This window comes from Stegostoma tigrinum, chromosome 11 (assembly GCF_030684315.1).
Source record: "Stegostoma tigrinum isolate sSteTig4 chromosome 11, sSteTig4.hap1, whole genome shotgun sequence".
In the NCBI taxonomy this organism is placed as follows: domain Eukaryota; kingdom Metazoa; phylum Chordata; class Chondrichthyes; order Orectolobiformes; family Stegostomatidae; genus Stegostoma; species Stegostoma tigrinum.
Window position 1 is genome coordinate 2,226,152 of NC_081364.1, and position 21,257 is coordinate 2,247,408.

Here is a 21,257-nt window from a genome sequence, read left to right on the forward strand (position 1 = left end):
ACAGGTCAAGGGGGCGGGATGAGGCTGGTAGCTAGGGGATGGGGGTGGGGCTTGAGGTGGGAGGAAGAACAGGTTAGGGACGAGCTGGGCTGGTTTTGGGATGTGGTCGGGAGAGGGACAGAAAAATATACTTAAGGCTATAAGATCAGCCATGTTCTTATTGAATGGTGCAGCAAGCTCAATAGGCTGAATGGCCTCCTCCAAACAGCAGCCAAATGTAGCTATTCCTTGGTACTGCACTGCCAAGAGCTTTAGTGCTCAAACCCTGGAGTACAGGGACTCAAACGCACCTTTCTCCCCCCTCACAGCTCAGCATGCTACCGACTGGAGGTGGAGGTTGAGAAAGGAAAGGGAATAGGGAGGGAGGGACACAACTGAACGAAGGTGAGCGAGGAGGAGAGGTGGGGTAACGAGAGTGGGAGGGAGGTGCAGAAGGAAACAGAGATAAAAACCAGGAGGAAAAGGGAGCTGAAGAGAGAAGGAGAGTGGCAGAAGTGAGGAGAGGGAGTGAAGGGATGGGAGGAAGGGATGGAGATAGCAGGAAAGTGGCAGTTAATAACATAGAACATAGAACATTACAGCACAGTACAGGCCCTTTGGCCCTCGATGTCGTGCTGACCTGTCATACCGATCTCAAGCCCATCTAACCTACACTATTCCACGTACGTCCATATGCTTATCCAATGACGACTTAAACGGACCTAAAGTTGGCGAATCTACTACCGTTGCAGGCAAAGCGTTCCATTCCCTTACTACTCTCTGAGTAAAGAAACTACCTCTGACATCTGTCCTATATCTTTCACCCCTCAATTTAAAGCTATGCCCCCTTGTGCTTGCCGTCACCATCCTAGGAAAAAGGCTCTCCCTATCCACCCTATCTAACCCTCTGATTATTTTATATGTTTCAATTAAGTCACCTCTCAACCTTCTTCTCTCTAATGAAAACAGCCTCAAGTCCCTCAGCCTTTCCTCGTAAGACCTTCCCTCCATACCAGGCAACATCCTAGTAAATCTCCTCTGCACCCTTTCCAAAGCTTCCACATCCTTCTTATAATGCGGTGACCAGAACTGTACACAATACTCCAAGTGCGGCCGCACCAGAGTTTTGCACAGCTGCAGCATAATCTCTTGGTTCCGGAACTCGATCCCTCTATTAATCAAAGCTAAAACACTGTATGCCTTCTTAACAGCCCTGTCAACCTGCGTGGCAACTTTCAAGGATCTGTGTACATGGACACTGAGATCTCTCTGCTCATCTACACTCCCAAGAATCTTACCATTAGCCCTGTACTTTGCCTTCTGGTTACTCCTACCAAAGTGCATCACCTCACACTTGTCTGCAATAAACTCCATTTGCCACCTCTCAGCCCAGCTCTGCAGCTTATCTATGTCTTTCTGCAACCTACAGCATCCTTCGTCACTATCCACAACTCCACCGACCTTAGTGTCGTCTGCAAAATTACTAACCCATCCTTCTACGCCCTCATCCAGGTCATTTATAAAAATGACAAACAGCAGTGGACCCAACACCGACCCTTGCGGTACACCAGTAGTAACTGATCTCCAGGATGAACTTTTCCCATCAACGACCACCCTCTGTCTTCTTTCAGCAAGCCAATTTCCGATCCAAACTGCTATATCTCCCACAATCCCATTCCTTCGCATTTTGTACAATAGCCTACTGTGGGGAACCTTATCGAACGCCTTGCTGAAATCCATGTACACCACGTCAACCGGTTTACTCTCATCTACCTGATTGGTCACCTTCTCAAAGAACTCAATAAGGTTTGTCAGGCATGACCTTCCCTTCACAAAACCGTGCTGACTATCCCTAATCAATTTATTCTTTTCTAGATGATTATAAATCCTATCACTTATAACCTTTTCCAACACTTTACTAACAACTGGGGTAAGGCTCACTGGTCTATAATTACCAGGGTTGTCTCTACTCCCCTTCTTGAACAGGGGAACCACATTTGCTAACCTCCAGTCATCTGGCACTATTCCTGTAGACAATGACGAGTTAAAGATCAATGCCAAAGGCTCAGCAATCTCCTCCCTGGCTTCCCAGAGGATCCGAGGATAAATCCCATTCGGCCCACGGGACTTATCTATCTTCACCCACTGTAGGATTTCTAATACCTCTTCCTTGTGAACCTCAATCCCACCAAGTCTAATAGCCTGTATCTCAGTATTCTCCTTGACAACATTGTCATTTTCTAGAGTGACAGGTACATACTTATCTAGGACACACAGGTGCTTTTCCTTGAATAAGTACCATATTTCTAATGTGCCCATCCCCTGCAGTTTCCTTCCCCATCCTCTGCTCCCTAAATCTTGCCTAATCTCATCGTAATTGCCTTTCCCCCAGCAATAACTCTTGCCCAGTGGTATACACCTATCCCTTTCCATCACTAAAGTAAACATAACAGAATTGTGATCACTATCACCAAAGTGCTCACCTACTTCCAAATCTAACACCTGGCTGGGCTTATTACCCAGTACCAAATCTAATGTGGGTTCGCCCCTTGTTGGCCTATCTATACACTGTGTCAGGAAGACCTCCTGCACACACTGGACAAAAACTGACCCATCTATAGTACTCGAACTATAGTGTTCCCAGTCAATATTTGGAAAGTTGAAGTCCCCCAAGACAACTACCCTGTCTCTCTCACTCCTATAGAGAATCATCTTTGCTATCCTTTTGTCTACATATCTGGAACTATTCGGAGGCCTATAGAAAACTCCCAACAGGGTGACCTCTCCTTTCCTGTCTCTAACCTCAGCCCATACTACCTCAGCTGACAAGTCCCCAAACATCCTTTCTGCAACTGTAATACTGTCCTTGACCAACAATGCCACACCTGTCCCCTTTTACCATCTTCTCTGTTCTTACCGAAACATCCAAATCCCGGACCCTGCAATAACCATTCCTGTCCCTGCTCTATCCATGTCTCCGAAATGGTCACAACATCGAAGTCCCAGGTACTAACCCATGCTGCAAGTAATGTTGGTGCCAAATAATGAAGAACTGCAGAGTCAGTCAATCCAGAGTGGAATCAGAAGGAGCTGGAATCCGTGGATCTGGAGGTGAAGGAGGCTATGGTGTGGAGATGGAATTGCTGGAATGTGGACATTGAAGCTCAGCTCATGATGGCCTCGGCTTTTTAGGGCATTTATAAGAACAGGAGCCCCAGCATTGCAGGGGTTTGGGATTGGTACGGCCAGTGTACATTCAAGTACCGACAATCACCAGGAAATGCCTCCCCTACAGTCTTCCAGCCACACAAAAGGGGCCTTTAACATTGACCCCAGCAGGACCTGGGCTTAACTTTGAATCTGAAAGACTAGAGTTTGGAGCTTTGTCTTTGCTCTCCGAGTGTCAGCCTTGATTAGAAACTGAATAATCAACAGGATGTTTCACGTTAGCTCCCTCCCAGTTTCCCACCCTACATTTTGCAGATGATCTTTGTATTTTGAACTCTGTGTGCCCGGCTATAAACCCTTTGTATCTGTAGCTAGGCAACTAACTGAGGACATTTATACATTTGCCGATTATTTTCACACACAGTCTTTCGCCTGGCACTGGCCTGTCACTCCTCAGTGGAATGGCAGATAATAAACCCCTTCAGGATTTTCATTCAATATGTTCAACCAGGCAGCAACGCTGTGAGAATGTGCTCATTTTGGACGTATCTGTACAAACTGAAGTGCTGATATTTCCATATGTAAGAGGCTTTAGGATTGTATAGCCTGTTTTTCAGTCCTAGACAACACAAATGATGAGCTGTAACCACGGCCACTGGCTGTGCTGAGATTTTCACAGAGACAAGGCTCTGGGTTTGTGACACTGACCCTGTGGAGGTAGCTATACAAACTGAGGTGTTGTCAGCATGAGAGAATATCACTACAATGAGTAGAGGTAATGAGCTTTCCACTCTACAATAGCCAATGGAGCCCAGGCACCCGGGGTGAGAGGGAGGGTGTGGGGATAGTTTACACAGAGCTTCTCTCTAATGTCACTCATCACATCTTTAAATCAGGATCACAGGCTCAAATCCTTACTTAAATGGCACAAATGACCTTCACATGAGATCATTAAGACCCAACTGTAGACCATTCGGAAAAAAAACATTCAAGCACGTTTTCCATTTATATAGCACCCGTTGCAATCTGTGGAGCGGCCAGACTGTTTCCCAAGCTAAAGAGGAATGGTTCCTGTTGCATTAGGCAGTAAGGGTCTGAAAGAATTAACTGTCAGCACATGATAAGCTCCACCCGTTACAAGACAAAGGACTGGTCTTGGGAGGAGCTTGGGAGTGTACCAATTCAGAGAAACCCTACAGTGTGGAAACAGGCCCTTCGGCCCAACTAGCCCACACCAACCCATCCCTCATAACCCACCTAAGCTACACACCCCTGAACACTGCAGGCAATTTAGCACAGCCGATCCACCTAACCTGCACATCTTTGGGCTGTAGGAGGAAACCGGAGCACCCGGAGGAGACCCACACAGACACAGGGAGACTGTGTTGCGTTGTGTTGAGAGTGTACCAGTTGGTCGAAACTGCAAGACCATTTTTAGTGCCAATTCCATGTAACTAATGTGTTCCTACTCTTAAACTGAGCTTGATGATCTCACAAGAGGACTGTCGTCTATATCAGATATAATGTTATGTTGGCTTTTGTATGTAGATGGTTTCTTTAAATTCAGGCTTTCATACCGGAGATGGCACCAGTGATTGACTACTGTGTACGTTTTTCAGTGTACTCCTGTACTTCTGACAATAAACTAATTCCAATTCTATTAAATACTATATATAAGCCAATTCCAATCATGAGGATTGAAATTTTCTTCAATTGAAGCCTTTGCGCAATCATTCTTGCTCACACAGTATTCACAACCGAGGCTCACACCAACCAAAAGCATAAGTGGCTGTAAATTTATCCGAGACATCTCAGATGGTTCCAGTGATCTTGACAACAACATGTGCCGTGCTGACCAAACAGTGGGACTCACCAGATATACCGGGCCACACGTGGGAACTGGAGCCAATGTAGGATATGTGACAGGTCTGTCAGAGTGAGCAAAGCATCTGTTTTTTTTATTGTGATGTTGACTGTGGGAGAAATATTGGGCATGACACAGTGGAGAACCCATTGCTTTTATTTCAAACAGTGACCATCAATCTTCCCCATCCAGCAGAAAGATGACACCGGGACCTTGGCTTAACATCTGACCTCTGACCTTCAACCTCTCGTACTGCACGGAGTGGTCAACCTGGATTAAGTGCTCAACTCTTTGCACTGACCCAGGACTGAGACTGCAACTCTCTGAACGCCACATTTGAAATAACCTAGCACCCAGACTGGGAAATTCAGGACGGATGTCTTGATAAAATTTAAAAGCTGAGATTGTTATTTTTAATTGGGCAAGAATAGAACATAGAACATTACAGCACAGTACAGGCCCTTCGGCCCTCGATGTTGTGCCGACCTGTCATACCGATCACAAGCCCATCTAACCTACACTATTCCATGTACGTCCATATGCCTATCCAATGACGACTTAAATGGACCTAAAGTTGGCGAATCAACTACCGTTGCAGGCAAAGCGTTCCATTCCCTTACTAATCTCTGAGTAAAGAAACTACCTCTGACATCTGTCCTATATCTTTCACCCCTCAATTTAAAGCTATAACCTCGTGCTCGCCGCCACCATCCTAGGAAAAAGGCTCTCCCTATCCACACTTACTAACCCTCTGATTATTTTATATGTTTCAATTAAGTCACCTCTCAACCTTCTTCTCTCTAACGAAAACAGCCTCAAGTCCCTCAGCCTTTCCTCATAAGACCTTCCCTCCATACCAGGCAACATCCTCGTAAATGTCCTCTGCACCCTTTCCAAAGCTTCCACATCCTTCTTATAATGCAGTGACCAGAACTGTGCGCAATACTCCAAGTGCAGCCACACCAGAGTTTTGTACAGCTTCGCCATAACCACTTGGTTCCGGAACTCGATCCCTCTATTAATAAAAGCCAAAACACTATATGCCTTCTTAACAGCCCTGTCAACCTGGGTGGCAACTTTCAAGGATCTGTGTACATGGACACCGAGATCTCTCTGCTCATCTACACTCCCAAGAATCTTACCATTAGCCCAGTACTTTGCCTTCCGGTTACTCCTACCAAAGTGCATCACCTCACACTTGTCTGCATTAAACTCCATTTTCCACCTCTCAGCCCAGCTCTGCAGCTTATCTATGTCTCTCTGCAACCTACAGCATACTTCGTCACTATCCACAACTCCACCGACCTTAGTGACGTCTGCAAATTTACTAACCCATCCTTCTACATCCTCATCCAGGTCATTTATAAAAATGACAAACAGCAGTGGACCCAACACCGACCCTTGCGGTACACCACTAGTAACTGGTCTCCAGGATGAACATTTCCCATCAACCACCACCCTCTGTCTTCTTTCAGCAAGCCAATTTCCGATCCAAACTGCTATATCTCCCACAATCCCATTCCTCCGCATTTTGTACAAGAGCCTACTGTGGGGAACCTTATCGAGCACCTTGTTGAAATCCATATACACCACATCAACCGGTTTACTCTCATCTACCTGTTTGGTCACCTTCTCAAAGAACTCAATAAGGTTTGTCAGGCACGACCTTCCCTTCACAAAACTGTGCTGACTATCCCTAATCAATTTATTCTTTTCTAGATGATTATAAATCCTATCACTTATAACCTTTTCCAACACTTTACCAACAACTGAGGTAAGGCTCACTGGTCTATAATTACCAGGGTTGTCTCTACTCCCCTTCTTGAACAGGGGAACCACATTTGCTAACCTCCAGTCGTCTGGCACTATTCCTGTAGACAATGACGAGTTAAAGATCAATGCCAAAGGCTCAGCAATCTCCTCCCTGGCTTCCCAGAGGATCCTAGGATAAATCCCATCCGGCCCAGGGGACTTATCTATCTTCACCCTCTGTAGGATTTCTAATACCTCTTCCTTGTGAATCTCAATCCTACCAAGTCTAATAGCCTGTATCTCAGTATTCTCCTCGACAATATTGTTGTTTTCTAAGAGTAAATACTGTTGAAAAATATTCATTTAGCGCTTCCCCTATCTCCTCTGACTCCACACACAACTTCCCACTATTATCCTTGATTGGCCCTAATCTTACTCTCGTCATTCTTTTATTCCTTAAATACCTATAGAAAGCCTTAGGGTTTATCCTGATCCTATCCACCAACAACTTCTCATGTCTCCTCCAGGCTCTTCTGAGCTCTCTCTTTAGGCCTTTCCTGGTTACCTCGTAGCCCTCAAGTGCCCTAACTGAGCCTTCACATCTCATCCTAACATAAGCCTTCTTCTGCCTCTTGACCAGAGATTCCACCTCCTTCATAAACCACAGCTCCCGCACTCTACAGCTTCCTTCCTGCCTGACAGGTACATATTTATCTAGGACACACAGGAGCTTTTCCTTCAATAAGCACCATATTTCTAATGTGCCCATCCCCTGCAGTTTCCTTCCCCATCCTCTGCTCCCTAAATCTTGCCTAGTCTCATTGTAATTGCCTTTCCCCCAGCTATAACTCTTACCCAGTGGTATACACCTATCCCTTTCCATCACTAAAGTAAACATAACAGAATTGTGATCGCTATCACCAAAGTGCTCACCTACTTCCAAATCTAACACCTGGCTGGGCTTATTACCCAGTACCAAATCTAATGTGGGTTCGCCCCTTGTTGGCCTATCTATATCCTGTGTCAGGAAGACCTCCTGCACACACTGGACAAAAACTGACCCATCTATAGTACTCGAACTATCGTGTTCCCAATCAATATTTGGAAAGTTGAAGTCCCCCATGACAACTATCCTGTCTCTCTCACTCCTATCGAGAATCATCTTTGCTATCCTTTTGCCTACATATCTGGAACTATTCGGAGGCCTATAGAAAACTCCCAACAGGGTGACCTCTCCTTTCCTGTTTCTGACCTCAGCTCATACTACCTCAGCTGACGAGTCGCCAAACATCCTTTCTGTAACTGTAATACTGTCCTTGACCAACAATGCCACACCTCCGCCCCTTTTACCATCTTCTCTGTACTTACTGAAACATCTAAATCCCGGAACCTGCAACAACCATTCCTGTCCCTGCTCTATCCATGTCTCCGAAATGGCCACAACAGTGAGTCCCAGGTCCTAACCCATGCTGGAAGTTCACCCACCTTATTTTGGACGCTCCTGGCACTGAAGTAGACACACTTCAAACCAACTTCTCGCTTGCCGGTGCCATCTTGCTTCCCTGAAACTTTATTTCGGACCTCCCTACTCTCAACCTTTTCTATACTCGAACTACAATTTTCGTTCCCATCCCCCTGCTGAATTAGTTGAAACCCACCTGAATAGCCTTAGCAAACTTCCCCCCCAGGATAAGGTTATTCAAGCCAGTGGGTAAATAAAATGAAAACCCCTATCATAACCGATATCAATTTCTCTATCAGCATATCCTCTTTTACCTAAAACAGAATTCAGGGCTTTCTTTGGAAGTGTCATACTGGACTCAAAACCTTAACTCTGCTTTCTCTCCACAGATGCTACCAAACCTGCTGAATTTCTCCAGCAATTTCTGTTTTTTTTAAAAATGATTTAAAAGAGTTTGATTGTCGTAACAAACTACAGAGAGCAGGGAAGAATGTGGAGTATAGGAGATTGACAGGCATTCTGATCAAGCTATTTAAGATGATTAAAAGAGATTGATATAATCAATAGAAAGCATGTATTTCTGGTGGTAGGGGTGAGGGGATGGGGATAGATTTTTGCTTGGGGGATGGTCACAGAACAAGGTACAAAATTGAGCTGGGCCAAGCATGGGTGATGTCAGGAAACATCTCCTCACACAGGGACCAGTGGAAATTTTGAACCCCTTGTATAAAATTCAAGTCCATCTTTTTAGTAAGAGCTTTATTTCAATTAGCTACAGTTTATAAAACTCATCCCCCAATTGATTTCAGCTCCCCATATTTATACAGCCAATTCACACCTAATTAATCCTTCATTAATATTTCCACGAGAAAGGGCACTGATGAAGTGTCAATAGGCTCCACAGAAACATTAAGATTACGAACAGAATTAGGCCATTCAACCCATTGAATATGCCCTGTCATTCAAACATGGTTTATATGCTTTTCTATGTTAACCCTTGATCCCCTTAATAATCAGAAACCAATCTATTTCTGTCTTAAAGACACTCAATGACTTGTCCTCCACAGCCCTCTGCAGCAACGAGTTCCATAGATTCACCATCTTCTGGCTGAAAAAAATTCCTCCTCATCTCAGTCCCAAAGGGCTATCCCTTTACTCCGAGGCTGTGCCCATGGATCCTAGTCTCTACTCCTGGTGGAAACATCTTCTGCACATCCACTCAATCCAGGCCGCTCAGTATTCTGAGAGTTTCAATTGGATCCCCTCCCCACCGCGCCCCCCAAACCCGTCCTCCCAACTCCACCGAGTACAGTTTTGGGATGTTAACTCTGTTTTTCTCTGCCACACCTGCAGAATTTCTCCAGCAATTTCTGTTTTTCTGTGTTTCAGATCTCCAATCCACAGCTCTTTGTTTTATTTTGGTGTATTCACCATCTGTTCCCTCATCCCATTAGGTCTCAGGCAAGGGGACTTTGAGGCATCGTGGTAGTATCCCTACCTCGAGACTGGGAGACGACAGTTTGAGTTCCATCCAGCTGCAGAGCAGCGTAATAACATCTCAGAATGGGTTGGATACAAAATGTCAAGGTCTCAGTCCATATCACACAATTACACTCTCTATCCGGGGAACACTGTGAAAGCTAAGATAACAAGGAGTGGAGCTGGATGAATACAGCAGGCCAAGCAGCATCAGAGGAGCAGGAAAGCTGACATTTCAGGCCCAGACCCTTCTTTTTTTTTCCTGCAGTTCCTATTATCTCTGTGAAAGCTGAGATTACCACATTTACTGGGCAAGAATTTGAATGTTATTGAGTGAATATCCTGAATAATAAATGGGTAAATAGAATGAAAATCCCTACCAGAACCAATTTATATAACTTCATGATCATATCAAATGAGAGAGCAGGTTGGAAGGGCCAATGACTCAACACAACAGCTGAGATCCTATGGCTATGGGTATGTTTCAGTGTGTTCAGTGACTAACTTTCTGAAAAAGAGAAAGGGAGACTTACCGAACACCAACAGGACTAGCGATAATGTCATTCTGAATGGTTACAGCCAATTCCTCCTTCCGCAAGACACAACTGCAAAAAATAAAAGCAAACCATTACAGGGGTTCAAACACAATAACCCAAAGTAAACAATAGAATCTTCAGAAACAAAACCAAAAGTTCCTGGAAAAGCGCACCTGGTCTGGCAGCATCTGTGACGGAAAATCAGAATTAACGTTTTGGGTCCAGTGATCGTCCTTCACAACAGGAGGAGTCAGAGGAAGGCTCACCAGACTTGAAACATGAACTCTGATTTCTCTCCCCACATGCAGCCAGACCTGCAACTTCTATTTTTGTTTCTGATTTACAGCATCTGCAGTTCTTTCGGTTTTTATTTCGGAGCGTCTTCAGAAATGTTTTGAATCATAGGGGTGCATTAACAACTCTTATAGTGTCTATTATGTCTTTTATAATCTCCTGCAGTTTCCCCATGTCCCCGCACATTATAATTATCCACAAAACTCCACCTGAGAATGCCTCTGACAGGGTGAGATGAAGCAGAGTGGGAGGAGGCTCATGTGGAACAGGAATGCCAGCATGGTCCCATTGGGCTATGCCTCCTGTACAATTCAAATCAAGTGTAAGCACATCCTAGGAGTAACTTTAATTTTGGCCAACATTCAATGAACATAAAAATCAGGAGAGTTGTGAAGCAAGTTTCTGAATCATTACCCCACACTTTGAAATATTGAACAACATTCAAATTAATTCCATTGGGTTCATTAACAGAGTCTGATTAGATCATTCTGGAACAAGGGAAAGCAATGGAGTAATTAACCAGGAGACCCACAAATCAGGAAATAATACTGAAAAATAATCTTTGGAATTCACAATGGAAAATGCCTCTCAGCTCAAATGCAAGGGATATAGATGAGGAAATTGCAGAAACATCTTTGAACTAGGTTCAGGTCTAAAATGTACTGGAGAAGGAGGGTTATCCATGTAATCTTTCTATTGAGAAGGAGATAAGTTTATTTCAGTGAGCAGCACTCTCTGCTTGCAGAGATTAGAACTGATACTAAAGAAGGATTTGCTGGCGTTGAAGGTGGTCCAGAATGATCCCCGAGATCAAGAGCTTGTCATGAGTTGCAGTTGAGGATTCTGGGTCTGGATTCGATAGAGTTTAGAAGGATGAAAGGGGATCTGATTGTAACTTACAGAATATTGAGAGGCCTGGAGACAGCAAACATGGAGATGTTTCCACTAGTAGGAGAAACTAGGGCCCAAGGGTACCGCCTCAGGGTGAAAGCATGACCCTTTAGAGCTGAGATGAGGAGGAATTTCTTCAGCTAGATGGTGGTAAATCTGTGGGACTCATTGACTCAGATGACTGTGGAGGCCAAGTCATTGAGTGTATTTAAGAGAGAGATAGAGAGGTTCATGATTGGTCAGGGAATCAAGGATTATGGGGAGAAGGCAGGAGAGTGTGGGTGAGAAACATATCAGCCATGATTGAATGGCAGAGCAGATTTGATGGGCCGAATACTCTAATTCTGTTCCTATATCTTACAGTTTTATGATACTCTCAGTGAAATACCAAGGGAGTGCTACACTGTCAGTGGTGCCATATGGCCGCAAAGAGAAATCAAAGCCTTGCCTTCCAACTCAGGCAAATGGAAGCGACGCCCATTACTAAAACAGAGAGCCTGGGAGTTCCCTTGTTACACTGATTAATAATTAAACCAAAACAATTCTCACAAAAACGGAACAGCTGATCATTCTCCTATTGCTGTCAGCAGGAGCTTGCTGCATGTCAACTGACCGCTGTGTTTCCTTCAGTAGCAAAACTCCAGAAACAATGATCGGTTGTCAAACACTTAGTGATTACAGAGAGGGTTAACTAAGTGGGAAAAACATTGGCAAATGCAGCATGTTATGGGAAAACGCAAAGTTTCACATTTTGGAAGGGTGAACAAAAGGGCAAAATATCATTTAAATGGAGAAAAACTGCAGCAAGCTGCAACTGAAAGGGATTGGGGGAGTGGCAGGGCAGGTGGCGAAGATGGTTGGTGGGAACAGGGGAACTTGTGCATGAAACACAGAAAGCTAGCACACCAGGGCAGCAGGTAATCAGGAAGGCTAATGGAATGTTGGCCCCTTATTTGAAGGGGGTTGGAGTATTAGAGTGCCGACGTCTTACTGCAACTGTACAAGGTGCTGGGGAGACCACATCCGGAGCACAGTGAGTTTTGGTCTCCTTAATTAAGGAAAGGTAGCATTTCATTAGATGCAGTTCACAGAAGGTTCACTAGGATGATCCCTGAGAAGGAGGGATTGCCTGAACAACAAAGATTAAACAGGCTGGGGCTCTGCTCACTGGCGTTTAGAAGAATGGGAGGTGATCTCATTGAAACGCGTTGGATTGTGAAGGGGCTTGACAGGATCAATTCTGGGAGGATGTTTCCCTCATGGCAGAGTCTAGGACCAGACAGCATTGTCTCAGAATAAAGGGGCACTAATTTAAGATGGAGATGAGGAGGAATTTCTTCTCTCAGAGAGCTGAGTGTCTTTGGAACTCCTTACCACAGTGAGAATCCTTGTAAATATAATGTAAGTGTGGGACCCTCAGAGGATACAACTGGAGAATTCAAAACAGAGAACAGGGGCAACAGCAATAATTAAACCAATATTTTGCATTGAACTTCATGGTGGAAGACAATATAAACATCCCAACTATAAGCAAGGTGCGAAGGGGAGGCAAGTGTCTATCACAAAGGACAAACTAACAGAACAAAGGCAGATGAGTATCCAGAATCTGAGGACCCAGACTTGCAGCGGAACCTGGGTGTCCTTGTGCACCAGTCGCTGAAGGTAAGCATGCAGGTGCAGCAGGTGGTAAAGAAGGCAAATGGTATGTTGGCCTTCACTGCGAGAGGTTGAGTACGGCAGCAGGGATGTGTTGTTGCAGTTGTACAGGGCCTTGATGAGACCACACCAAGAATATTGTGTGCAGTTTTGTTCTCCTTTTCTGAGGAAGGATGCTTTTGCTCTGAAAGGAGTGCAGCGAAGGTTTACCAGGCTGGTTCTGGGGTTGACGGAACTGATCTATAAGAGAGATTGACGGGATTGTTTTCACTGGAATCCAGATGAATGAGGGAGGATTTCATAGAGACTTATAAAATTCTAACAGGACTGAACAGGGCAGATGCAGGGAGGATGTTCCTGATGGTGGGCGTGACCAGAACCAGGGGGCACAGGATTTGGGGTAGATGGTTTAAGATGAAGATGAGGAGACATTTCTTCACCCAGAGAGTGGTGAGCCTGTGGAGTTCATTGCCACAGGAAGTAGTTGATGACAAAACGTTGAATGTATTTAAGAGGCAACTAGACACAGCACTTGGGGTGAATGGGATCAAAAGTTTTGGGGAAGAAGCAGGATTCAGCTATTGAGTTGGATGATCAGCCATGATCGTGAAGAATGGCCGAGCAGGCTCAAAGGGCCAAATGGCCCCCTCCTCTTCCTATCTTCTATGTTTCTAAGGGTTTGAAAGGAAGCAGCTACATAGATAATGAAGGGTGGTGGGTGCTGGTTAGGACTGGAGGAACGAGTCAGCTCCCTGCTCCACACCACCACCATCGTCACCACCTCCATAAGCATCACCACTTCCACTACCCAACTCTCTACCATTGTCCCTGTGAAGGGTCAGGATCAGGCCTGCAGGTTACCAGGCAGTACATGCAGGATTGGAGCTGTGAAATATTGAGATATTTATTCTTGCAATGGATTTATCTAAATGTTGATTAATTAAAAACCAGCAATCTGGATTAAATGATCAGTCAAGGTCACTATGTCTTGTCACTAATGGAGGAAGTCTATTTATATCGCAGGTCTATGCACCGATTATAATCTCAGCAAAGCAGGAAGCCATCTGCAACAGAAATGTGCCACAACAACTGGATGAATTATACAAACCCGACTGACCTTCAGTCTGACTAAGAGATTGCAAAAGCAAAAGAGAAAGAAATTGCATCCAATCAAGTACTGACCCGCCAACAGCGCGGCGCTCCCCCGGCGCTGACCCGCCGACAGCGCGGCGCTCCCCCGGCGCTGCACCAAGCGTGTCTGTGGGGATCGTGTTGCATTTGGTGGAAAGGGATTTGGACACTGTCATGTCAGCGAAGGAATTCTTCCCAAAGGAGCCCACGCTGACAGCACAGCAACCAGTCGTACTTCCTTGGCTCTGATCCCAGACCAAGCATGATCCCACAGCAGCGAGTTTAATCACCTCCAACATTCTGCTCAGAACCTGCTGTCTCTCTCGATGAGGAGCTGAAAAAGCTGCCAGTGCACTGTCTGCGGTGACAGTGTCTTCTTCAGAGAAACAACCTTCCTCGCTGCGAGGATGATGTGTCACTGGATACAGACAGGATGGGGTCAATGCTCCAAAGTGATCAGCAGGCTCCAGAATCAAAGAATCCCTGCAGTGTGCGAGCAGACCATTTGGCCCATTGAGTCCACGCTGGCCCTCAGAAGGACATCCCACTCAGATTCACTCCCCCTACCTTATCCCTGTAACCCTGCATTTTGCATTGTTAACCACCGCAGCCTGCACACCCCTGGAAATTCTGGGCAATGTAGCATGGCCAACCCCAACCTCACCTGCACAGGTGTGGACTGTGCAAGGAAACCCACATAGGACATGGGGAGGGTGTCTCTCACACACACACATACACACACTGTGAGGCAGCAGTGCTAACCACCAAGATACTCCTACTGCCCCAGGGTCCAGGAGAAATCTGCTCCAATGGCCAAATCCACCTCTTTGCACGGATCCCAGAAGATCTGGATCCACAGAGTGCTTGATTCTCACTCACCATTAGATCCTCACCCCTGTTTATCCTGCACTGTAAGATCCAAGATTCCCATTAGGATATTTATCGTTTTACCCACACCAGTGCAATGTTGTCTATGAATCAATGACTCAAATTAGGCTCTGGACAACCTGCAAGAAGAGCTTGGCATCTGTATAGTTCAGGATGAACAGCCGGTGTGGAATTTCTGGAAAACACGTCTTTACCTGCCCTGTACACGTCTGGGCACTTGAAGTCGGTGGGGGGGGGGGGGGGGGGGGGGGGGGGGGGGGAAGAGGGGGGGGTGGCACTCTGATGTCAGAGGGTTCGTGTTCTTTCAAATATCCTGTCACATGGATGGAATCACAGAATCATCATGGTACAGGACGGCTCTCGTGCATGCACTCATTCCATCCTATAGTGCCAGTCTCTTCCCTTTCCCCATATTCCTGGTCACCATCACTATCCAAATAACCATCCAATGCCCCTCTCAGATACTTCAGTTAAACCAGCCTCTACCACATTTCCAGGCAGTGTATTTCACACTCTGGGTGAAAAAGGTTTTTCTAACATAGAGGTTAAAATTATATCAGAGATAATGGGAACTGCAGATGCTGGAGAAACCGAGATAACAAAGTGCAGAGCTGGATGAACACAGCAGGCCAAGCAGCATCTCAGGTTCTCACATTGTCCTTGATTCTTTCACACTTCATTTTAAATCTATGTTCCTCTTATTCTGGTTCTGTTTTTGCCCTGTCTACACAGCGCAGCTCGCTTATGATTTTGAAAACCTCTATCAAATCTTCTCTCAGTTTACTTCTCTACATGGAAAACCATCCCAATGTCTTCAACCTCTGCTCATCATCTAATTTTCTCATTCCTTGAACCATTCTTGTAAATAATTTCTGCACTCTCTCAAATGTGTTCACATCCTACCGACAATGTGAGACCCACAATTGGACACAATGCTCTGAACATTGATAATAGAACATCAAACATAGAACAGTACAGCACAGTACAGGCCCTTCGGCCCTCGATGTTGTGCCGACCTGTCATACCGATCTCAAGCCCATCTAACCTACACTATTCCATGTACGTCCATATGCTTATCCAATGACGACTTAAATGGACCTAAAGTTGTCGAAACTGCTACCATTGCAGGCAAAGCGTTCCATTCCCTTACTAATCTCTGAGTAAAGAAACTACCTCTGACATCTGTCCTATATCTTTCACCCCTCAATTTAAAGCTATGCCCCCTCCTGCTTGCTGTCACCATCCTAGGAAAAAGGGTCTCCCTATCCACCCTATCTAACACTCTGATTATTTTGTATATCTCAATTAAGTCACCTCTCAACGTTCTTCTCTCTAATGAAAACAGCCTCAAGTCCCTCAGCCTTTCCTCGTAAGACCTTCCCTCCATACCAGGCAACATCCTAGTAAATCTCCTCTGCACCCTTTCCAAAGCTTCCACATCCTTCTCATAATGCAGTGACCAGAACTGTACGCAATACTCCAAGTGTGGCCGCACCAGAGTTTTGTACAGCTGCAGCATAACCTCTTGATTCTGGAACTCGATCCCTCTATTAATAAAAGCTAAAACACTGTATGCCTTCTTAACAGCCCTGTCAACCTGAGTGGCAACTTTCAAGGATCTGTGTACTTGGACACCGAGATCTCTCTGCTCATCTACACTACCGAGAATCTTACCATTAGCCCTGTACTTTGCCTTCCGGTTACTCCCACCGAAGTGCATCCCCTCACACTTGTCTGCATTAAACTCCATTTGCCAGCTCTCAGTCCAGCTCTGCAGTTTATCTATGTCTCTCTGTAACCTACAGTATCCTTCATCACTATCCACAACTCCATCGACCTTAGTGTCATCTGCAAATTTACTAACCCATCCTTCTACGCCCTCATCCAGGTCATTTATAAAAATGACAAACAGCAGTGGACCCAACACCAACCCTTGCGGTACACCACTAGTAACTGGTCTCCAGGATGAACATTTCCCATCAACTACCACCCTCTGTCTTCTTTCAGCAAGCCAATTTCCAATCCAAACTGCTATATCTCCCACAATCCCATTCCTCCGCATTTTGTACAATAGCCTACTGTGGGGAACCTTATCGAGCACCTTGCTGAAATCCATATACACCACATCAACCGGTTTACTCTCATCTACCTGTTTCGTCACCTTCTCAAAGAACTCAATAAGGTTTGTGAGGCACGACCTTCCCTTCACAAAACCATGCTGACTATCCCTAATCAATTTATTCTTTTCTAGATGATTATAAATCCTATCCCTTATAACCTTTTCCAACACTTTACCAACAACTGAGGTAAGGCTCACTGGTCTATAATTACCAGGGTTGTCTCTATATTCCTGTTACTCCTACCAAAGTGCATCACCTCACACTTGTCTGCATTAAACTCCATTTGCCACCTCTCAGCCCAGCTCTGCAGCTTATCTATGTCTCTCTGCAACCTGCAACATCATTCTGCACTATCCACAACTCCACCAACTTTAGTGTCATCCGCAAGTTTACTCACCCATCCTTCTACACCCTCATCCAGGTCATTTATTAAAATGACAAACAGCAGTGGCCCCAAAACAGATCCTTGTGGTACACCACGAGTAACTGAACTCCAGGATGAACATTTTCCACCAGCCACTACCCTCTGTCTTATTCCAGCTAGCCAATTTCTGATCCAAACCGCTAACTCACCCTCAATCCCATGCCTCTTTATTTTCTGCAATAGCCTACCGTGGGGAACGTTATCAAATGCTTTGCTGAAATCCATATACACCACATCAACCGCTTTACCCTCATCCACCTGTTTGGTCACCTTCTCAAAGAACTCAATAACTCTGCTCCACACAGGGCGCTGATCCCTCCACCCCCACCACCCAGGGCGCTGATCCCACCTCCCCCACCCCCTCCACCCAGGGCGCTGATCCCACCTCCCCCACCCCCTCCACCCAGGGCGCTGATCCCACCTCCCCCACCCCCTCCACCCAGGGCGCTGATCCCACCTCCCCCACCCCCTCCACCCAGGGCGCTGATCCCACCTCCCCCACCCCCTCCACCCAGGGCGCTGATCCCACCTCCCCCACCCCCTCCACGCAGGGCAGTGACCCCACCACCACCACCCCCCTCCACACAGGGCGCTGATCCTCCACACCCCCCTCCTCACAGGGCGCTGATCCCACCCGCCCCCCCAACCCCAGAGGGCGCTGATCCCACCCCCCCCCACCCCCCAACGGCGCTGATCCCACCCCCCACCCCCCAAACCCCAAACCCCAAACCCAAACCCCCAACCCCACAGGGCGCTGATCCCACCACCCCCCCCAACCCCACAGGGCGCTGATCCCACCACCCCCCCCAATCCCACAGGGCGCTGATCCCACCACCCCCCCCAAACACATTGGGCGCTGAACCCCCCCTCGGTGAGACACTAACATCCCCCCCGGCGCCCTGTCCGCTGCCTTTCTCTGGCAGTTTGCTCTGAGCAGCTGGTAAAGGGAGTTCGTTCTGAAAAGGCAGAGGGTGAAGGGGGTGAGGGGAGTGGTGTGGGGTGAGGGGTTGAAGAGGATGGGGTGTGGGGTGTGGGTTGGTGTGGAGTGAGGGGGGAGAGGGTGGGAGAGGGTGAGTGGGGGGCGAGGCAGGAGGTTTGGGGTGAGGGTGAGGGGGTGAGGGTGAGGGGGGGTGGAGTGGTAAGGAGAGGGGGGTGGGGAGAGGGCGGGGTGGGGAGGCTGGTGTTGGGTGGGGAGGGGTGAGGGGGCTGGTGTTGGGTGAGGGGGGGGGGTTCACTACAGTTTAGCTCCAGTTTCTGACACGCTCTTTCGCTTAAAATGTGAGTAACTGGGACCTCGGTCTCTCTCTCTGAGCCCCCTCGCCAGGACCAGCCTGAATCCCTTCACATCCCGCATTCCCCAGCTGGATGGGGGGGGGGGGGGGGGGGGGGGAAGGCGGGGCGGGGCGGACTTTCTCAGCTCCTTCGTGCATCCTTTCAAACCGACCCCCCCCCTCATCTCGCTGATCCTACCTTTAAATCCAGGGACATTAATCGGTTGGTTCACGACACAATAATCGGGCGCAGTTCCTCCTCCTGACACCAATAACACCTCCAGCAGATCACAAAGTGAAGTGATCCACTGGAAAATCCCCGAGGGGCTGAGAGAACCACCTGATCCTCAAGAAGTGGATCCTGTCGCCGGCAGGCAGGGATCCGGAGAGATCTTTCCCCTCACAGATCCCCGGATCCCAAGACAGCTTCAAGTAACAAAAACGTTGCGATTGAAATAGCCAGCCAAGGGGGGGGGGGGGGTACTGTGCGCCCCTCTGACAGTCCTGCTGATCACTCTGTGCCTGTGTGAATCCAGCCGCGAGGCCTCCCACTGCCGAATAGCCACGAACGCAAACACGTCCCCGACATGCACGTTTGCAGACAGAGAGAGAGAGAGAGAGATATCTCGGAGCCGGAGCGGGGTCTCACACACACACGCAGAGCTGAGAAAGTGCACAGCGGCAAGCAGTGTGGACGGAATGAAACAAGAAAAAGCGGGGAGATGTCAAGGAGAATGGTTAAAATAAAGTTAAAAAAAGAGTGGGAATTGCGCCGGAGAAGCCGAGATGACAAAGTGTGGAGCTGGATGAACACAGCAGGCCAAGCAGCATCTTAGGAGCACAAAAGCCAAACCGTTCCTAAAGTCACAGCTAAACAGATAGTTTTACTCGGAGTATCAACTGTTATGTTACCGGATTTACACGGAGCGTTTTGCTGGAAGTGTCCAGGTTGGGCTGATGTTCGAGGAGATAAAACCTTAAACAGGGATAAAAGGCAAAGGATAAACAGCCAATCCCAGAATAGCAGTTAATCTGTTTTAGAGTGAGTGCTGCCGAACAATGAGCGTGTAAATATGGCCAGACTCTCTCTCTCTCTCTCTCAGAGCACGCCTGGTTGCTAAGACAGCAGGCCAGCCCCATCCCCACACACAGCTCCGGCTGCTTTACCTTTCTCACCCCGCAAAACTGGGTCAGGAGTTACACCAGGAGAGCCCCTCCATGGGGCGGTTGGCCCTTCAGTGACTGTGCAGAACCTGGGAGTGTTCTCAGAGTAGCGCAGGTTAAGCAGCGACGTTTAACAGAGCTGCTTAAAGTTACCAGTACCCATGAGGCTGAAGTGCTTACAGTGACAGGAGGGAGAGTAAGCCAGCAGGGGTTTTGGGGCGGGGGCGGGTGAGACAAGGACGAATGTTTACACACACACGGTATGATCTGGGATCACGTAAGCACGTGCATAAGGAGGATTGGGGAAATGGTAGGAAATTATTTCCAGCACACTGAAGAAAGAGCAAGGAGAGTTCATTGGATCATTCTTGCTTTGAAACAGTATAGGCTCAATGGATCAAATGGCCTCCTGTGCTGTAAGACTGGGTGGCCCTATAACTGTAGGTAGCCGAGCCCATCCTGGGTCCACAGGTTGGTGTGTGCTGAGCTCTTTGTGTGCCTAACTGGGTCAAGAACAAAACATCAAGTTTCCACTCCAGGTGATGGGCAATTCCTGACAAGGTTACTGTTTATATATTTATTGAGACAGTTACAAAATGAGTCGTGAGGGATGGTGCCCCAACTGGGAGGCTATAACTGAGTATATACTGTATAGTGCGAGAGATAGTAGGACCTGCAGGGAGGGTGGGGGAGAATGTGGGAGATTTAGCCCCACAGGCAGTAGGGGAGGGGATGTGGGACTTGCTCCCACAGGGAGGGGGGGGAATGTGGGATTCACTCCTACAGGGAGTCGGGTGGAAATGTGGGACTCGCTCCCACGGGGATTGAGTGGGGTGGGAATGTTGGATTACCTCCCACAGGGAGTGGGGATAGCGTGGGAGAGAAAGGGAGAAGGTAGTCAGCACGGTTTTGTGAAGGGAAGGTCGTGCCTCACAAACCCTATTGAGTTCTTTGAGAAGGTGAAGGTGACCAAACAGGTAGATGAGGGTAAAGCGGTTGATGTGGTGTATATGGATTTCAGCAAGGCGTTCGATAACGTTCCCCATGGTAGGCTATTGCAGAAAATACAGAGGCATGGGATTGAGGGTGAGTTAGCGGTTTGGATCAGAAATTGGCTAGCTGGAATAAGACAGAGGGTAGTGGTTGGTGGGAAATGTTCTCCTGGAGTTCAGTTACTC

General features: G+C 47.1%; 1 protein-coding gene across 4 annotated transcripts in view; it reads right to left on the reverse strand.

The window, feature by feature from the left end:
* The window catches only part of lamb2l (laminin, beta 2-like), a 182,084-nt gene extending 161,817 nt beyond the window's left edge, over positions 1 to 20,267 (reverse strand). Inside the window, exons 1-2 of one of the 4 annotated variants that reach the window (XM_059649686.1) lie at positions 20,083 to 20,267; positions 10,238 to 10,309 (exon numbers count right to left, since the gene is read on the reverse strand). In XM_059649686.1, coding sequence (XP_059505669.1) covers positions 10,238 to 10,268 — 31 coding nt within the window. In that variant the 5' untranslated portion in view covers positions 10,269 to 10,309; positions 20,083 to 20,267. Of the gene's footprint in view, positions 1 to 2,993; positions 3,137 to 10,237; positions 10,310 to 19,114; positions 19,372 to 19,827; positions 19,986 to 20,082 lie in introns of those variants that run through there. The other 3 variants (XM_059649685.1, XM_059649687.1, XM_059649688.1) reach the window with 3 other exon arrangements.
* Positions 20,268 to 21,257: the final 990 nt, after the last annotated feature.